At 32.0% G+C, this 21,746-nt stretch overlaps 1 protein-coding gene across 1 annotated transcript in view; it reads left to right on the forward strand.

The window, feature by feature from the left end:
• Positions 1-20,852, forward strand: part of LOC110031880 (mediator of RNA polymerase II transcription subunit 9-like) — a 41,183-nt gene extending 20,331 nt beyond the window's left edge. The window contains exons 2-6 of the mRNA XM_020735306.1: positions 10,942-11,168; positions 19,164-19,226; positions 19,756-19,836; positions 20,473-20,531; positions 20,604-20,852. Coding sequence (XP_020590965.1) covers positions 10,950-11,168; positions 19,164-19,226; positions 19,756-19,836; positions 20,473-20,531; positions 20,604-20,667 — 486 coding nt within the window. The 5' untranslated portion in view covers positions 10,942-10,949 and the 3' untranslated portion in view covers positions 20,668-20,852. The remainder of the gene's footprint in view (positions 1-10,941; positions 11,169-19,163; positions 19,227-19,755; positions 19,837-20,472; positions 20,532-20,603) is intronic.
• The last annotated feature ends 894 nt before the right edge of the window (positions 20,853-21,746 follow it).

Raw genomic sequence — 21,746 nt, forward strand, 5'->3', positions numbered from 1 at the left:
GGCTCCTTTTGGCGGCTCGCGGCTCGTTCTTCGTCATCCCAAGAAGCGTTGGCTTCTTCTGCGGCTCCTGTCCTCGCTCGCAGGGCGCGAGCTTTCCTCTGGCTCGAACAAATCACCCACAACTCGACTTCCCTTTCGGCATTTGCTCTTCCTCTATTCTCACTTTGCTGTCCCACAGCCCCACCTCCCTCTTTTGGGATGAATCCAGACAAATCGTATGCTGCTACCCTTGCGAGTGTTCGCGCCTCAGGTACACCTAAATCACCATCTTTTCCTCCTTCATTTGAGTGGGCGGAGGAGACCAAGAAGTCTGGTAGGAAAAATGAAAAGCCTGCCATCTTTTTTACAGAAGAAGATGATATTTAACCTGCTTCCTCCAATCATCTGAATTTGGTTGACAAATTTCTATATGGTCATCCCAAAATGGAGCTCATTCGCAAAGAATTTGAACTTATGCACTTTGTTGGAGAGTGAAAAATTGAACTATTAGATGGGAGACGCGTTCTTATTCAAATTAACAATGAAGAAGATTACATGTGCTTATTTATTTGAAGTATAATCTGGATTGATAACAGAACAATGAAAATTCTGAAATGGTTTGTGGCCATAGACGGAACCGCCAATCATTCCTGTTTGGATTTGCCTCCCTGGTCTTAAATTTTATTATTTTTCTCAAAAAGTATTGTACTTTATTGCCTCAAATTATGGAAAGCCACTCAAGATGAACATTTATACTTTTAATCTTTCCCGTCTATCTGAATCTAGAGTACTTGTTGAAAGAGATATCACTTCACTCGCTTCTGAGGAAATTTGGTTGGACACAGAACACCATGGATATTGACAGAAGGTAGAGATTGAGTCTTTTCCGTGTTATTGTTCGAACTGTCGTATGTTCGGTCACACCAATTCTCAATGTCACCATCTACACCCCCACCTTATACCAAAAAAGCAAAGAGCTCCGCTAGAGGCCATCTCCTCCCAATCAACTCCAAGTTATTGACACTATCGATCATCAAAAAGATACCCCTGAAGACCTTAATATCCCCGTATGCAATATGACAATCATTCAGTCCCCAGTTGTAGCTCCCCAATCTTTGGAACATCTTTGGAACCTCCTATCGTGGAACCTCCTATCGTGGGGGAGAGAGAGTTTCTTCAGACTCGGCCTACCATATAACCTATCGCCGATAGTACAGGTAAAAATACTTCTACTGTTTCACCACCGCATCATCAGGTCCAGAAAGATGTTAATTCTACTCAGGCTCATGAGAATCATGATGTGCAACGACCTACGCCTGTCCGACCGCCTTTGGAATCTACTGATTAGATGAGTCAATCATCGGATGAGGAATGACAGGTCTACACATCCAGAAGGAAGAAGAATCTACTCGAGCTCAAAAATCTGATGAATGATACTTTTGTTACTACGGGCAATGGTACTCATCTTATAAATCTGTTAACTTACTCACTTTCGAGAACTTGAGGCAGTAAAACTAAAGTGAGACGTTCCTAGCACTTTTGTGCCTTTTTGGTTTTTTATCTTTACGTATTTTTGTTTTATTTGGGTTTTGTGTGTGTTGTATTATATGAGTTATGCTTTCTTTTTGGCCCTCTCATACAACCTTTCTGTATCTTTTCCGTATTAATATATTTGCCCTTCAGCATTTTCAAATATGAAATTATTTTTAAAAAATTAATTGATAATTTATCATTAAAAAATTATTAATAAAAAATATATTCATGAACAGTTCATACTCGGCTTAAAAAATAGATGCCAAATATAAACCAACAAAACACAAACAAGAACACTAATATTTTTTAAGAAGCTCCCCCGTATACGTAAGAATATTACATCAGGAGTTGGCGTTAGGAGTCCAATGGTGGGGCGCCAAGTGTCAAGCAGACCCCACCGTAATACATTGGGATTGGCCAGTGTAAAGACTGGTAGGGCCCGCTTGACATATGGCGCTCTGCCATTGGATTTCGAACACATCCGGAGTCCTGATGTAATATTTTTTCCTACCCCTTATTACTTTGAAAAGCCACAAACCTTCTTCTCTTCCGAGATTCTACCCTCGCCGACGTTCCTCCTCCCTCTACCGGTAAGCCCGAAACCAATTCACGGCATAATTCCCGCTTCTGAAACTTCCATCTTTCTCCACCTTGGCCGCTCCTACCAGAAACCATTAAGGTAACCCTCTTCTTCCTGTAAATCCCGCAAATTCGTCTTCCAACAGGATATATTAAATCCTGGATTTAAGGCAAATCGGAGGGAAAACGAGATTTAAGAACATGTAAGATTTACAGATGTGCTTTTTTTTTTTTCGTTTGGCAGGATTTGTCATAAATCACGTGTAAATCCTGCTTAAAACAAGCTGCCAAACAGCCTCTGTTGTTAGATATGTAAATACATAGGAATGGTACGTATGTGAATGTTAATTTATTTTGCGACCAGGTATGCTGTTTGATTGTTGATTAGTTAGTATGGGAGTTCTATAATGGTGGCGTTTAGCCTTCTTAAACAACTCTCTTTATTCTGAACCTATCCATATTGATAGAACCCATCAACAAATTTGGACTATCCAAGATCAGTAAGCGCCAAAAGATCTAATGCTTTTCAAACATTATTAATATGCGATTTTATTAATTACAAAAAAATAATCCAAAATTATTTTTTTTGTAATTAATAAAATCGCATTTTAATGATGTTTGTGAAGCTTTAGATCTTTTTCACGCTCTTTAATTGTGGATAGCCCTAATTTGTAAATGGGTTCTATCGAGAGAGGGATAAGTTTAGCTGTTTTGATAACATGTAGTTGGTAGTACATATTATTTTTTTTATTTTTGGCGTGTATTTATTGTTAGAACTTTTTTTGTTTTCTCTTATAACTGCTAAAAGCTTCTATATTTATTAAATCACGTGAGTATAGTAAGTTTAGTTCCTGATTTGCTAGTTAAAAAAAAAATTGGTCTAGAAATGTGGAGTTTTAAACTTTTGGGTTGACAATGGGTTTGATCATTATTGTATCTAGCTCAACTTTGCTCGTCTCCTCTCTCCTCTTCTTTTATTGCTCTTCAACTAGTGGTTTTAAAGATGAATAGTTCTATCAAGATTAAAAATGTAGTTTGTGGCTCTCATTGGTCCTAAATACTGTAGTTGAACATGGTTCAAATAGCGGGTGACTCTTACTTTCTATCCAGATTAAGTAGGCTCCTGGTGCTTGCTACTTGATATTGCTTCTATTTGAGGTGGAGTGATCATTGACCCAAGAGACGTTTTTGCAATCATTGCTATAGTACTGCTACAATATTGCGAACTCGTGTGAGCGAGAGCGACTTGGAACGATCTAAGAGGGTCGGTCGATCCTTCTTTTATGTGGTTTCCCTCCTATTGGGGTGGGGTCCACCCCTACTTACTCTAAGTCTATAAATACATTGTCTGTATTTTTAAGTAGTTTTTGGCTCAGATTTTTATTTGAATAGTCGCTAGTGTCCAGTGTTCATCTTTTAGGGCTATACCAAAGGAGATAAGGTACTTCAGCTGCAACTATTCAGATGTTGTTACTCTCTCCAATGATTCGAGTGTTGCTCTAGTTGAAGCTCGATCCTGTGGGGATATTTATCCTTAACGAACTCCGCATTTCTCCCATTTTACTGAAAGAATTTTTATTGAAGGAGATTTAAATAAACATATCGGTAGAGTGGTAGAAGATTTCCGAATTACTCATGGTGGCTACAGTTTTTGAGTAGCTAATGAAGAAGATAGAGCTATTTTAGATTTTGTTTTAGCAGATGATTTTGTTATTACTAATACTTTATTCAAGAAAAGAGATGTGCATCTTATTACTTATAAGAATAGATCTAATAAAATACAAATTGATTATTTTCTTATGAGAAGAAGAGATCATCGAGATTGTAAAGATTGTAAGGTCATTCAAAGTGAAAATTTAAGTACCCAACATCGTTTATTAGTTTTAGATTTTAAGATGAAGAATTGTAAAATAAAAAATATTAGGACTCATCATCGTAGAATTAGATGGGGGAATCTAAAAGACACAAATAAAATTAATTTTACGAGTAAAATTCAAGATTTCAAAATTTGATATATTCATAAAGAAATAAATATTATGTAGGATAAAGTGATAAACAGTACTAAACAAGTAGCAAAAGATTTGCTTTGAGAATCAAAAAAAAAAGTTTTTATAAATAAAAATTGTTGGTGGTGGGATAATAATGTGCAAAAAAAAGATAAAATATAATAGGTTATGTTATAAGAATTGGTTTAAGAGATATCCTTTGGAGAGTTCTTGAGAAGAAATGTGTTTATATGACTTATATTCAAGTCATTAAAGATATGTATGCTAGAGTTGTTCCTTGTGTTCAAACTGAGGGAGAATTGACTAAATATTTTTTTTATTTCTATGGGATTACATTAGGGATCAGCTTTAAGCCCATATCTTTTTGCTTTAGTTATGGATGGTCTTACTGGACATCTGTAGGAGGATGTATCTTGGTGTATGCTTTTTGCTGATGATATCCTTCTTGTGGATAAAACGAGAGAAAAAACCCAGGAAAAACTTGAATTATGGAGGTCTACATTGGAGTCTAAAGGCCTTCATCTAAGTAGAACTAAAACTGAATACATAGAATGTAATTTTAGTAGTAGTAGCTCTAGTGACAGAAGTGTGAACTTGGGTGATCAAATTATTAAAGTCGTGAACAATTTAGATATCTTGGGTCTGCTGTTCAAAGCGATGGTGATATAGATGGGGATGTTAATAGTAGAATTCAAGTTGATTGGTTGAAGTGGAGGAATGCTTTGGCCCTTTTGTGGGGAATGCTTTGGCCCTTTTGTGTGATAGAAAAGTACTGCTTAGACTGAAAGGAAAATTTTATAAGACGGTGGTAAGGCCTGCAATGCTCTATGACGCTGAAAGTTGGCATTTAAAAGAGAAGCCTAGTAATAAGTTAAGTGTTGTCGAGATGAGAATGATTAGGTGGATGAGTGGCTTAACACTTAGAGACAAAATGCGAAATGAATATATCCGTTATAGGGTTGGTGTAGCTCCTGTGACGAACAAAATCAGAGAAAGTCGTCTTAGATGGTTTGGTCACATTAAACGTCAACCATCTGATGATCCGATTAGGAGAGTAGATGTTTTAGATTCGACTTATGTTAAGAAAGGCAGAGGTAGACCTAGGAAGACTTGGGCTTATTGTATGAAAAATGATCTTAATTTACTAGAACTAAATGAAAATATGACACTAAATAGGACGCAATGGAGAAAAAGACCCCACATAGTGGGATTAAGGCTTTGTTGTTGTTGATAGTTTGGGTTAACTTTTTATAATTTATTATCAGAGCTACTCTAGCCTTACTCATATCGTAGGATATCTAACACCCATCATTATCCAACCCTATCTCCATCCAAAAATTTTCTTTCCTACCCTACATCACGCCTACACACCCTTTGACTCCTCTGGTCCTAAAACTGTAGCCATGAGAAATTCACAAAAGGATGTTTAGGAATTTACCATGGAAGAGATGCAGTTTAAATCCTCCAACCACAACAGAAGTTTGCTTTTGTATAGGGGAGACAATCCGGAAGGCTCACTTGTAGCCACATCAGTGACGTACTAGATTGAAGGAATTGAGCAAATCTCTTACAACAAGTGAATTCCATGAATGAAGAATTTCTACATTGAAGAATCAACATGAAGTATTTGAGAAATCTAAATTTTGAAATAAAGATGGATTTGTCGTATTTTGATGGTCACTTGGATTCAGATGAGATCATCAAGTGACTTGAGACTGCAAATTTTTTTTTAGCACCAGAAAATTCCATCTGACAAAATTGTGAAGATAGACGCTAACAACTTAAAAAAAACTGCATTATTTTGGTGAAAATTTGAAGTATTTATGCCAGCTCACTGTAAACCGAGTGTTCACACCCTAGCTTTAAAAGTGGAGAGGCAACATTATCTGATGACTACCACATCTTACAGAAAAAGTTTAACCATATGATCGAGTAGGAGTACACCAAGGGGAACATCAAAGCCCCCGCTCGAGGAGAAACTGATTCAAAGTGGACAACAAGTGAAGCCAATCCACATTTTCAAATCTATTCCAGCTAGGAAGTGTTTCAAAGTGTAGAGGCAACATCATCGGATGACTCACGCGTTACAGACAGAGTTTAACTATAGAAATCAAGTAGCAGGAGTACACCAAGGGGAACATCTATGCGCCCATGTAGAAATTGATTCAGAGTGGACATGTGAAGTCAATCCACATTTTCAAATCTATTCCAACCAGGAAGTGTTTCAAGTATCACGATTTTGGGACCGAATCATGTTGCACAACCAGAAGAATGATCTCTTTTACTAATCGGGGAGTAGTTGAAGAAATAAACAATAATTAAGGAGTGGATGAAGTTTTCAGAATGGATTCTCAACTTCCAAATGACAAAGAAGAGATGCCAATGACTCCAGTTGAAGTAAGAGTAGTTGTTCGAGAAGGAAGTGAGTTGAGGTAATGGGCGTTCATGCAAAGTATGAGACTGTGGTGCCTCAAACCACCTTTTTGCTGCAATTGAGAGGAGCATCAACAAGACTGCCATTAAAAGTTCAAAGGCCCATGTGTTTCAGAACCAATACTAGAGGCATGACAACCCCAAACAAGAGAAATTCAGATTTTCTGATATATACTCTACTTTCTATGTTGCCCCTATTAAGGGTCCGTTGGGGCAGCCTATAAGTGCGGGCGGCTTTTTCAAAATGCTACCGTACTGTTTGGTTCGCACATTTCATCAACTTATCCGAAACTAAGTTTGGGTTTTTACACTAAACGCAGACCGCTTTTCAGGATAAGCAGCTTATCCTGAAACACACAAGCTGCCCTAAACGGACCTAAGAGAGGTCCAACATATCAGAATTGAGAAACTTTCGAGCTACTTCTAGAAGACCATATAGTCATTTAGGCAGTAAAATCAGTTCAGTGATGTACCTACGGACATATGATTTAACAAGATTAATGAACAACGTGGGATATTGCTTTAAGATTTTTGGAGAGAGATTCTTTGATGGGATCCAGTTCTACTAGGGAATTGGAAGATATCTTTCCAGAGCAATTGTTATTGAGAGTGGCACAAACTGTCACAGATTTAGTCCCAGAGTTGATTTTTTCTCACATAGTTGCTTATCAGATATATTCAGCCGAGTACGATGAGTGGGAGAAGCAAATTATAGATTTATTTGCTCAGGATTTGACTCGTGATAATTGACATCATTATGTAGCTCTAGCTCAAGCTGTGCCCACAGTGGATGTATACTTAATGTTCTTTTGAATGACAATGCTTGTAGGATTGACCTACCGGGATTTTGCAATATTTCCGCTACCATCAAAGGGGCTAACCTAACTGTTATGAGAAAATAGAAGCATTGATAGATGAGGTCTAAGCTTCCTCAACCCTGGAAGATTGATGCAGGAGTGTCCCTATTCCCGTTCTCGCGAATTGGATCGGATGCGGAATTCTCCCAACGACCTCAGACCAATTTATAACACAAATTGAGGGCCGACTAACTTTCCTTGTGTGGATTTAGCTCATCCTTTCAACAATGGGCCTGATCCTAATTACCAAGAGCTTTTATACTTGATTCATATATTTAGGTTTTTAGTTTTTCATGTGTTTTTTTTAGGACAACCGACGACATCCGTTCTTCTCCCTTTGAGTGTTGTATCTTAGGGATTGGGTGGTGCTTTGAGTGTATCTTTCTCCCGAGGTGGTGATTATATTCTTGGTCTCCTTTCCCCAATTTACAGGGATTAGGTGGTGCTTCAACTGTATCTCTCTCGGCCATTCTCCATCGCTATAGCCACCTCGAACAACACTCGTTTACTATTTTTCACCGCATCCTTCTCGTTCCAGCCCTTCTTGCTCGATGCCACCTTCGCGGACATTTGCCCCTTGTTGTTCTGCAGCCCTCCACTTTGCCCTTTTACTTTCATCACCTGGAGAACAACAAAGCCGTTGTTTTCTTGCTCTCCCCTGCCCATTCCAGCTTTTCCCACCGTGCCTCGCCGCTCTACTTGCCACCCCACTTGCTGCCCTTGTTGTCCTATCCCTCCGCTTTGCTGCCAACGCAATTCCGACCCCTACTTTTTCTGTCTCAACCACCCCAACCCATTTTGGTCATCTATCTTCGCTCCGATCACCTAACCATCCTCTTTCACCCGTGGATCGAGCCCTAGTGTGAGTTTGTGCCGTGCTTGTTGTATTTTTCCTTTCAACCACCTATTTGTTTTCAGCAATATTTTCTTTCTCTGTTATGATATGGGTCAACTCTGGTATCATGTGGAGAGCTCTTACATGAGGAGGATAGTGTGAAGGCGTATTGGAGTTGAGTTTAGTCCCACAGTGGATAGTTAAATGTGTATTGTTATAGAAATACCAAGTGGTTGATCCCCACCAATAAGTTTAAACTTCAGGGCTGAGAACATGTTTGATTTTTGGTTTGTTCCCAAATTTGGCCCCATCTTGTATAAAACACTTCCCATTTGTATTTTGTTATGATTTGATAGCAACTATTGATCATCAGGAATCATTTTTCAGCTCATCTTATTAATCAGCATATTTTGCGATTTTATTTATGTTCCATACACTTTATGCAATGTTAATATGTGTTGGAAAGCTGTCGAGAGGAATAATTTTGCTTGCTTGCTATTGTATTTTTTTTAGTAATACTTCAATTTGGGCTCACTTGTCCTTGTATTCGGTTTCTCCCATACATTCTGCTGGTGCTTCATATATTTCTTCAACTGTAACTTTTAAACAATTTCTTCATTTGTCTATGATATTCTTGAGCAATCTATTGTTTAATTTGTTCATTCATCTTATGGGAGAAAGTCTTTCTAAATTGTATTCAAGACTTTTAATGGATAGAACCACTGCATTAATTTCTTTCTTAGGGATTATCTGTATATTTATCTTAATATTTATAACTTTTTTCTGGAAATTTAATCGGTGACCTTTTGAGCATAACTTTTCTTTGTAGACTAAGCCGATTCGAATAATGTCTGTATATGTCGACACTTCATGATCATATCCACGGGATTTGATGTTTTATAAGGAAAGTAAATTGTTGATCTGTCTCGTAATTAGATCTTGAGGCTTAATATATTTCATTGGAGGAGAAGCTTCTATTCATGAAACATAAGTTTCTTTATTTTCTCCTGGTAGAATCTCTTTTTCAGCTCCAAAATTATGTCACCTTTCATAAAATCAAGCCAAAATATTTTCCGGATGTACATTTTTTGTCATAATGATAATCCATGATTGTTTTGTGACATTGTTCAAAATATAAAATGTCTTCAACATGGCTTGCATGTTTATCCAGTAATTTATATTAACTGTTTATGTTGTATTAAGATAAATAATTTTATCCGAGAAAGGGATCTTTTATCATTAGTTATGAGATATCAGATTCTGAATTGTACATTTATCATAAGAGATTTGCTTGTCCCATTTAGTTTTTGTGATGGGTAATTCAATACATCTTAGTCTAATTAAATTTTTGCATGATATCACGAGAATACTGATTATCGCGTGGCAATGGTTGATTACAGAAGTTCATTTCCATTAACTCTCAAGGATTCACAGTATTATAATCTTCATTATTGATTTCTAAAATATTGATAATTGTGGATTTAATATAATTGACCGGTTATGATTGCATATATTCACTGTATCTTGCTGATGCATTTAGTGATTTTGTCACATTGGTGAAATGGTGGATGCATATGAATTACCATAAACATTTTTTTTTAGGTCAATTTGACCACAAGGGATCCTCCTTCCTCTCCCAAAATTAGGTATTGCGCTGCCTTCTTGAATAATTATCTTAGTAGTGGTTACTATATCACTAATTCTATACATCTCAATAATTTTATCTTTCATCTCTTTATCAATTACCATCTCAGCCGTGTTCTCTTTGTTAACATTTCAAACACAACTTGTAATTTAAACCAGTACCCTTTGATATAGCTTTTTTCATTTAGTTTCTTGAAAAGAAGAGAAATATAATATTTTTCTTGTTTTTGTGCCCCCCAAATTCTTATTTTCTTACATTTAAAGTTCCAAACATTTGTATAGTAAATCTAATATTAGTTTTTATTTTGGTCTTGGAATTATTAAATTCTTTCTTAGTTTTTGCCACAACCGACTTAAGTTATGGCTTGCCAAACCTCACATGTTTTTCCCCACATTCAGGTTATATAGTGGCATGCTACTTTAGTGTGGCATCAAAACAAACTCCTGGTTGCTTGTCACCATAGTTGCGTTAGATCATGTTGTGCCATTTATAGGAAACACTGTAGTACTTGCAAAGTTATCATTATTGCTCATAATTTTTTTGATTGATTGTAATCTTGATATCAATCATTTATTTTTCTCGTTCAAGTTTGGGACTGGCCTTAAAGTTTTGTTCTTCTTATTTTTGTTATTAGACTATATGATGCAACCATAATTTATGCTGATTTTCTTAGAATTTTTTTTTTTTTTGTAAAGGAATCTCATTTCACTTTTTCCCCTATATGTAATTTTGACCAAAATTTTTAAGGGCATTTACATACATAACACCCAATTCCTATGTATTTACATACCTAGCACCTAAACATTATTCCACTCAAAACTTTCATATCACATAAAAATACCACCGCTTTAACTTTTAAAAAGTTAAATATTCCTTTTCATATATAATTATGGTGGCATACTTTGAAAAATTTGAGGTTTAGGTGTTAGATTTGTAAATACATAAGAATTGGTTGGTATGTTTGTAATCTTCCATTGTAATTTTCCAATTTTTTATTGAAGTTTGGAAAAGCTAACCTAATTGTTGATGTGCACACCTTACTTTTTATTCTAATCCGTTGTATTAAATGGATAGGACCAAAGATGGATCACCATTTTGGTGGAGGGAATTGGATGATGGTTCCAACACAAAACTCGATTCCGCAAGACCATAGCTCTCTCCAACCGCAGTATTACCAACAACAACAACATCAGTTACAACAACATCAGTTAAATCAACAACTCCAGCAGCAGCAGCAACAACAACAACAACATGACCACCATCAACTCCAATCACTGGCTTCTCATTTCCATCTTCTTCATGTAAGCTTTCTTTTATGAGCAATTTCGATATCGAGTTTTTGTTAGACTTATGATAGGCTTAGTCTAATTTCATGTTGTTGGTCATTTATATTGTTTCAAATTTAAGTTTATGCTTGGGTTTGTTTTATATTTAAAGACTAAGAAACGCTTAATATCCTAATTAAATCAAATTAATCTTAATAGCCTAGTTATGTAGCTCATTAAATTTTTTTGCGAATCAATCAATTTATTAATTATTATAGGCAAATAATTGTGATTGAGAAATAATAGGCTTAATTTTCTAAATCAAAACTTTATTTAATCTCTAATTGGGCTTGATAAATAATTAATAAGATTTTTGATTGATTATTAAATTAATGAATTATCTCATATCTAATCACCTTATTTAGACAACAATATTGATCTAAGCAGTCCTGATTAGATTTCTTAATTAACACTTACAACCAAGTATTATAATTAGTCCGATTAATTGAAATAGTTTCTCAGGTTGTTTTCAAAGCATAAAAAATACCCTACGCCTTTTCTCAGTTTTAGGATACAATCCATTTTTTTTCCAAAAAAATAATTAAAAACATGATTGCTTAACATGTTTTTTTACTTGTGTCTCTATTTTTGAACAATAAAAATGAAATAAGTATTTGAAGTGAATTCAAATATCTTGTAAAGTGTGCAAGCCGGTCATGCCACATTTTTAGATAGTGGTGGAAAATAAATTTTGTTAAGAGGTGCCCTCAAAATAGGCAAACGTGGGAGTATCTCATTTGCATTTGATTTTAAATTTATTCCTTTGGGTTTTGTCGAGCTTAATCAACCTTTTACACATGGTATGATATTAATTTTTTGAAAATCCAATGATATTTTTGAGAACCGATCGTCCAACTAATCATTATCAAAAGTGCTTAATATCAGCACTTTTTTATAACATACTTGTATATTTTATACATCACAAGCAAGTGATTATATATATTTTATAATTAATATGACTGACATTATTTATATATCAAAATATAATTTGCAGGAGTAATATTTATTGCCATTAACAAAAAAAGTATGCTGATTTTTTTTTTTGGTTAAAGGTGCTCTCAAAATAGGCCAGCATGGTAATATGTCCGTTCTTTTATTCCTTTGGTTTCATTGTGTCTTGTTCGACTTTTACACGGTGATTATGTGTGTGTGTGTGTGTGTGTGTGTGTGTGTAATTGATTTACGATGACGCTCTAAAATAGGAAAAGATAGACTCTAATTTTATGAAAATCAATAGTTTTTTTGAGTCATCAACCAAACTGACCATTATCAATAGAACTTAATACCAACACAGTTTTTTTATAAAACATGTATACTCTATATATTACAATTAGTAGATGCATATTATAACCAATATGAATGACATTATTTATATATCAAAATATAATATGAAGGAATAATATTTATTCTATTTAATAGAAATTTTATGAGTGAAATTAAATATTTTAACTTCAAGAATCACTTCAAGATATAAGACATTATGCTTTAATTATTTTAAGGCAATAATTATCCATACAACTTGTTATTTCATTCCGAATGTAAAAAAGAAAATCTTCTAGCATATCTATAACAAATAATAAAATATCAAATGTGGGATTGACAACTTACACAAAATTAGGAATCTAATATAAACATCAATGCCAACACCTCTAACAAAAATATGATTGCAATTACAAAATTGATGCATTGGATGCAAGTTTTCTTGTTTAAATCAAAGTGATGCCACGAGGTCAAACAAAATTATTTTGGCTGTTTAAAAATAGAAATTATACATATCAATCACATAGAGAATTTTGTTAGTCTCTTGATGTATCATGGTAGATACTTGAGGTGGAATCAGGTGTTATGAAAATAGTCCCAAAGTATCGTTGATAATAGTGCAAAATAATTACAAAATAATGTTAAGATAAGTCATACTTAAATTAGTGAGATTAAATGGTAGAAGTGTAAATGAGTCAAACTTGAGTTTGTTTTTGTTCATGTTCGATTCGTTAGAATTTGAATTGAATATGAGTAAAATAAAAGTTAATTTCAAACAATAAAAAATAAAAAAAAAATGTGTCAAAGAGAATAAAATCGTTCTTCTTATTTACTAACTATTTATTAAATTTAAAATTATAAAAAATTAATTGTTATGTGTATATACATATTATCATTCAATAATGAGCTAAAAACGATCAATAAAAAATTTGTTGATGTTTAGGTCAATTAAGAATTAAGTTTAAAATATCTGTTTATGATGTACATATTTATTTAGGGATTGTTTGGGATCACTATTATTTTTATTTTTTTATTTTTATTTTTGCTTTTATTTTAAAATCATGTTTGTTTTAGTGTATTTTTCACATGTTTTTTTAATGTTTTTAAAAATATTTAAAACATATAAAAGTTGTTTAAAGTATTTTTAAAAAATAACTAATTCTGTTATATTTCAAAAAATAAATAAATAAAATGAAAAAAAAAAGCAAAAATCAAAAGTGATTTGAAATGATCTCTTAACAAATGAATCAAACTCAAATTTCTTGATGTGTCGAACATAGTTATTTGCCAATGAGCTTTTAAAACAGTCATAAGAAATGGTCACGTAGAATATAGAGTATTTTTCTAATGGTTTTTTTATTTGTTTAGTGTCTGTTTGACATCACTTCTATTTTTTGTTTTCTTTGTGTTTTTGTTTTATTTTTTTATATTTCGTTTTAAAATAAAACATTTTTGGCATGTTTAATTAGGATATGATTTTTTAAAAAAAATATTGGTGTTTTTAAAAGAAATTAATATTTAAAAAATTCATTAAACAAATATGTTTTAAAAATAAAAATGAGGAGAAAAACAAAAAAAAAAGAAATTGATCCAAAATGGGCCATTAGTTGTAAATGTTTGATCAGTAGAGTTATTTCCTCGGGAACAAATTTTTTTAGTTTTGGAAAATAGTAGCTCATATGCTTTCATATTGAAGATTGTCTTTCGTATGACAATTATAAGTTGTTTTTTTCTATGAAGACCAAAATTTTATGTTTTTTGTAACATTCATTAGATTTACAATGTTACGTTCTTCAAATAGCCATTGTTTGTGCTTGTAATGATTTTATTGCCATACTAATGTTTTTATTTAAGGTTTGGTGCGTTTACATAAATACCACATAAGTCTTTTATATTTACATGGTATAATATAAACACCAAAAATTTAATATTTACGTACGTAATACTCAAATTTTTAACATCACATAAAAATATTGCTATTGACTAATTTTAAAAAGATTTTTCTTGGAAAGATGAGTCTAGAGGGCAATATGTGTGATTCGAACCTGCTACCTCTGGTAAGAGACTACACCTCAAAACACTATACCACGGATAAGTGTGATATTTTTGAAAGTTAAATACATCTTTTCATGTATAGTTTTGTTACATCAAAATATTATAAATGTTAATATGAAAGTTTATTTGCTTGATAATAAATATATAAGAATTATATGGCTTGCATATAAATTTCCCTAAAAGTTTTTCTTTATAGCTACTAAAGATAAATATTTTTTTTCACGTGAATTTTTACATATCTGAATTTTTACACATCTCTTGTGTCGATAGCTCATATTGCTTAAGAGCTGTGCTTTATTCAATAATCTAGCAATTTTTTTTTCCCGTTAAATGCACTAAGTTTTTTGAGATTTTGCATGATTGGTCGTCTTTCTTTCTATCAGCTAGAATGATTCAATTTCACACTGAAGAATTGAATACATTTCATATAATTGGCCAAATTTTTGTTGTTTGTTTAATTACGATAAACTATACCTGGTGTCACGAAATAGCTCGGGAAATTGGAGTTAACTAAAGCAGAAACAGACGATTGAAAAGTGAAAGTAAATATTTTTAAACAGTAATATTAGTCCCCAAAAATATTCAACTAAAAAGAGCCATTAATTCACAATACATGAGTAAAAATTTTATAAAAGGAAATATAAAATCATCGGCTTGATATAATAAAACAAATAATATATTAAAAGTTGACAAAAATAGAAGTCAAATAAAATACTATTTCCAGTAATTAAACTCTCTCCTATCAATCAAATCAATTTAGCAGATATTATTTTGAAGGAGCAGTTAATTAACACGCTATGTTTATAAAAGTTTAGTGAATAATTATCATTTTATTATTTATTAAATTTTGTGGAAATGCCTAATTTGAATGCTTGAAGAACTATGCAGATTAATTTATAAAGTAAGTCTTATATTTTTTTATTTTATAGAAACCTTTATTAGATCTTGATCAATTACATTTTCTTCATTTTATTCAATTATCTCATTTTTTTAAATTTTTCTTTTTTCCTTTAAGAAGTCATCTCAAAAATACCGTCAAAATATACAAATAAAGGTACAATATTTAACTTTTTGTGCTATAAAGGTAAAACATGTACCATTTCTTCTATCATTTTATATAATAAAGATACAACATTTACTATTTTGTATGATAAAGGAAAATTTTTAACCTTTTTTTATCTCTAATTTGCATGAGTATAATAGTTTCCCTAGTTAGTATCACAAGGAAGTGACTATTGGGAAACTTAACATTAAAATTATCATTTATTATTTTTTAGTTCCATTTTATTATTAAATTCATTTATTTTTGTTTAATACAAAAGAAAATCATAAAACAATAATTTCTTTTTCATTTATTTTTTTTCAACTGTAAATGTACTTTTAATGTGTAAGAACAAATGAAATATTATACAAAATAAAAATAATAAATTTAATGCATATAAAACAAGAATTATTTATCTTGATTTCGCCTTATAAAATTATCATTTTAAATTTGTAGGCTTCCTCTTTCAAACCTCAATTGCTTACTTTAGTCATTTTATCTAAAAATTTAAATTACTCCTAGAGAATAACATTTGATGCTCTGATAATTCACTTAAATTTATAAACCCTATAAATTTAAACATACCTCAATTTTCCTCTTACTTCACTTGCTCAATCAACGATCATTCCAATAATTCAGTTTTCAATCACCTCTATCAACCTATTTATTACTTTTTAACTAAAACTCTAAAAACTCATTTTAATCTCAAATATTTGTGCAAAATAAAAAGAATTGTAAATAGAATTTTAACGATCATGATCCTTACAATTCTTTCGATTCATAAGTTCTACAACATTCAATTTCTGATATTAAGTATTGCAATTAATACTAATACCAAATAACATTAATTTAAACTAATTACTTTTGGGAATAAAATCTTAACATTTTTTTGTTGTTGCCAACTTTTCTAATTTTCAAATTTATTATCTTTTACCATTTGATTGACATCAATTAACAATAAAATCTAATTTGATACGTAACAATTTATAACTTAATTGACTATAAACAAATTTTCAAATAAACGCTAACATTTATTATCGCAAATTGTTATCTTCTTCCAATCTGAAAAGTTCTTCTGTCTATTCTTTCTAATTTATATAAAACTTAATATTAACATTTAATATATTTTAAATTAATTAATTATTCTAAAAAAAAAGCATAATAAACCCCACATTACCTTGCCTCCTTTTTCCGCATTTAAGCTTCTCTTCCTAGATGTTAGGCTCAGTAGTCCAACTCGCACGGTGCTTCAATTCCTTTCATCTTTGATGCCTGATTGGTTTGGCACTTCCCCCGCATGTGAAGCCACATGGTTTGACTCACATGCGAGGCTTCCTCCTCTTCCGTATTTCTTCCCTCACTAGTAGTGCCCTCCTCAACATTGACTTCCCCTCCCGAACACAAGAGCACTTCCTTCTTCCCATGCGACGTTTTCTTCCATGCACAAAATGAACACAACCTCACCTCCTTCCTCTTCTTCTTTCTCACTAGCAAGTCACACCCACCGTTTTTGTCTCTCGCTCTAGTCTTCTTTAATAGGTTTTGGTTAGAAACGAGACTTCGTCTCCTAATATCACAATCGTCGAGCAAATTGCATTTGAACTGCATGTATTAATCTATTTATTTATTTTTTAAAAAAAATACAATTATTACATCTCGCATAACTGAATTTCATCCAATTGAAATCATACTTTCCAGAAACTTGGATGATGTTTGATATTGTTTTATGTTGCTCTTTTAGATATAAAAAATTCAAAGCATGCAGAAACATATTGGGTATGCTATCTCAAGATAGGAATACAATACTTATTTGGGAAATTTACATGCATACCGCACAATTCTTATGCATTTACACATCTCAAGACAAAGTTTGATATTTATACTTATAACATCTCAGAGTCATCAGTCATGCGTGAAAATGTGTATTCACTTTTAAAAATATGGTTAATAATTAGTTATGGTGATACTTTTGATGTGGTGTTAAAGATTTGAGTGATATGCATGTAAACATGAATGTTTAGGTGTTAGATATGTAAATGCTTAAAAATTTTGCGGTATGTTGTGTAAATGCCCCTTCTTTTTTCTGGGAGAACAAACCAAGAAATTTATTTGTATAATTAGCTCATTAAGAAATTGAAACAATCTAAGTATCTAAGATGCTTTAGTAAATAACATTAGTAGATTTTTAGTTATTATACATTTAACTATATTATAATCTCATTTAAACATGTGTATGAAAACATTATATAAAAATGACTATATTTTATTTCTTAAAATACATGAAGTAATTGTGTGTTATATTAAATTGTAGAATATTATTGATAAAGTTATCATTCCCCTGATGATTATAATAGTATAATTTGTAAGTCTACTAACAAAAAATAAATTTCAACTGCATGTACCATAATAATTTATTTATACTTGCTACACTTTTTTGTTAAACCTTTAATTTCACTGGTAATTCGAAATATTATAAGAAATCTGTTATAGTCCATATTAAGGCTTAACTTTTAGCATCTCACCAAGTCCATAAGCTCTGCTTGGGTCAGACTAATTGTTTCAGACTAATAGTTTCAGACTAATATGTTTTTGAAATTGCACTTTGTAGGAGTTTATGGTTTTGTTATGCATATTTCTAAATAGTTTTAACAAATAATCATTATTTGCTGCTAATGCTTGTCATTGCTGCATAAGGTGACTTTTGGCTCTCTAGTTTTTATTCATTTTTTAAGTCATCTTCTTTGCTGCTTGGGATCATTTTTGTTTTGTTTTTTTTTTATTTTCAAACAGTGCAGTTACATACATGCCACTAATTTCTTATATATTTACATGTCCAGCATCTACACTTTTACATTTTTACCACCAAAATCTTTTGCATCACTTGAAAAATACCTCTATTTTGACTTTTAAAATGTGAAATACACCTTGTCATGCAATAGGTAAGGTGGGATATATGTAAAAATTGAAGTTTAAGTGTTAGATGTGTAAATACATAGGAATTGAGTGGGTATGTATGTAGACTTCTTTTTTATGTTTATTGTTTTTTTTTTTTTTTTTTTTTTTTTTTTTTTGCCTACTCGTGTTTAATGGTGACACTTGTGTTTCAAAACATTCAAAGCACTTAATAACTAAGTTTTTTTATAATAAATTTATTTATTTTTGAAATAAAAAATAATAACATGTAAAGAGTTTACTGAACAATATGATTTTAAAATTAAAAACAAAACAAAACAAAATAAAAATACAAAACAAAAATAATTCTAAACAATCCCTTAGGGGGGCCATTTGGAATCCATTTTACTTTTTTATTTTGTTTTGCTTATGTTTTGATTTGAAACAAAACATGTTTAGCTATTTGATTAAAATATAGTTACTTTATAAACATCGAAAACACATAAAATATTTTTTGAGTGTTCTCAAAAACAAGTTAATTTCTTTTTAGAAGTAAAAAGGCAAAATCATGTAAATAACACACTAAACAAAAATGTTTTTTAAAAATAAAAGAAAAAACAAAATAAATACAAAAAATAAGATTGATCCCAAATAAGCTCTTAATTTTTATCTTTATATTTTTATTCAACATTTTCTAATGTAGTTCATATATAAATTTTTAGTTGGCCGAAAGCGTGGCTGAAGCGGTTGAAAGTGGAACTAGAGATCAGCACTCAGAAGCTTTGGTACTCTCTCTCTCTCTCTCTCTCTCTCTCTCTCTCACTCACTCACTCACGCACACACACACATACATTTGTATCTACAATGCACGTGCATAGGGGAAATATTATTATTAAGAAGATTGCAAAAATTGGATTGGATAACAAACTAAAAGAAAAGGTTCAAGGTTCAAGGTTTAATGGTTCAACTGTGGTTGAATCGAATGTTGAATTGGATTACATAATAAATATTTATGTGCAAAAAACAGTTTTGAGCTTGAATTGAATTGGTTAAATGACCGGTATTGGTCCAATCCAATTTTTAAAATTAAGGTTATTATGCTAACCCAAGCGGTAAAACTTGTTTTGCAGCAACCTTGTTAGATAATTTATTTGTTTGGCTATTTTTTTCCCCTTTAAGCTACTTGGTTTAAATGACTATTTATTCATCTTTTGTGTTTTCATGAGATGAGAATATTTTATTTCCATTCTTCCTTTCTGATTATGGTTTTTCTAAGCCTGTTCCTAACTTGTTTGCATTTGATTGTTTCACAAGATCAATGAATTGACCAACAATTTTGAGAAGTGTCAACAATTGCTGAACTCCATCTCAGCTTCTTTTACCACAAAAGCTATGGTAAGTACAAAAGATTGTATTTCATTCTTGCACCGGGAGAAATTTGAGAAAAAGTAATTGTATGTATGTGTGTGTGTATATATATATATCACTTAATTTTGATATTTGCTTGCTTGCTTGCTGAATGAATCATCAAAATGTTTCCCTATCTATTTGTGGTGATGCTATTTATATGAAAGTATCAAATTAGAGTTTAACTCTTTTAATATGGGCTGAAATAACATCTAAGCATGTGGATGACGGGGTAGTTTTGAACACTTTTTAACTATTCTTTGGACTAATATGATATTTTTATAGATTGTGAGAATAAAGTGCCTCTCTACAAAGATTTGATGGACTATTTTGACATTTTTCTCGGTCCCCATCTATTTGTGATGGTGCTATCTTTGAAAGTACCATATTAGCTCAACTCTTTTAATATTTGGTAACGTATCTTCTAAACATTCAGATAGTGGGATACTTTTAGCTTGCTTTAAAATAGGCCTATTTTAAAATAGTCTGGAGATTAGTTTGATATTTTTATAGACTCGGAGACTAAAATGAACGGCGCCTTATTATGTATTTATTTTGTTATAATTGAGAAATGAAACTGTTGTATAAATAAACATCAAAGTTTTCCCATCTTTTTGTGGACAGACAGTTGAAGGACAGAAACGTAAACAGGAGGAGACCATTCAGCTCCTCAATCAAAGAATGTATGTATTATTTACCAAACGGTTTGCAAAATTATATTATTTGCTAAACCTTTGATGTTGGTTTTTTTGCAGGGAATTGATTGCCAAATATAGAAAATCTGTTGAGGAGGTATTTAATGTAGATCATAACATGTAGTCCTGTAGGTTTTTTATATGATTTTTTTTTTATTTTTTATTTTTTATGCCTCCAGAGATTTTCAGCTAGAAACTATAGATTAGATTGCATTTGAAGATTATTTTATTGTGATTTTAAAGAAGGGTTTAAATGAACAGGTTGTTGATTTCTAATTTTATATTTGATGGGTTCTTTTGTTGTGAGAATAGCTATCTGGAGCATTGAAAGAGCTTATATATATATATATATATATCATACGAGCCCCCAGCCATCCTCATGTGTATAACTATCTGATGATCGCTCTCACTACCAACAAATTGGCCAGAGGGGGATTCTAACCCTTGACCTGTTGGGCTTACGACCTTCGAAGACGCTGCTCTGCCAATAGAACACAGCTGGCGACACATATATCGATATAGTTATATATGTTAATTTGTTAATAATGTCATTGCTTGTCTTTAAATAAGATGGCAATGGGCGATTGGACGTTGAAGTAAAATTTTCTACAACGCAACAATTTCTATTCCAATTGAAATGAAAGAGGCTAAAGAAAGTATATTAAATTAACACAACGATGAAGTAAAAATTTCTACAACATACAATTCCTATTCCAATTGAAATGAAAGACACTAAAGAAAAGTATATTAAATTAATACAACTAAGTTTATCTTATTTCACTCGTCAATTTGGTTCTTCCACATGCGGCTTGTCGGCACTTTTTTCTCATCCGCTGACATTCCTCTACCTCAGCACAAGACACTTTTGAAGCCCTTTTTCTCCTTCGGTTCGATAAAACAACAGCAATGCATGCAGTACTTCAGTTTGGGATGTGAATGTTGGTTATGATTCCTCTCCTTCTTTGGTGAGGGTTTGAGAGTCATTTCTTCTGCTTGCTTCATCTTTTTGTTCTTCACGTGGCTAGTTCTTCTTTTTCTCTATTTCTTTCTTTTGCTCGTTTTTTGTTTTGTTGTTATTCATTGTGATTTCTTCCCTTTGTCTCAAATGAGTGATACTTAAAAAAATGAGGTGAAGATTGATTTGAACCAACAAGATACGATAAAATTCATTTATTTTATTTTATTTTATTAGTCATTAAATCT

This window comes from Phalaenopsis equestris, unplaced genomic scaffold, assembly GCF_001263595.1.
Source record: "Phalaenopsis equestris unplaced genomic scaffold, ASM126359v1 Scaffold000857, whole genome shotgun sequence".
NCBI classification, from domain to species: Eukaryota; Viridiplantae; Streptophyta; class Magnoliopsida; order Asparagales; family Orchidaceae; genus Phalaenopsis; species Phalaenopsis equestris.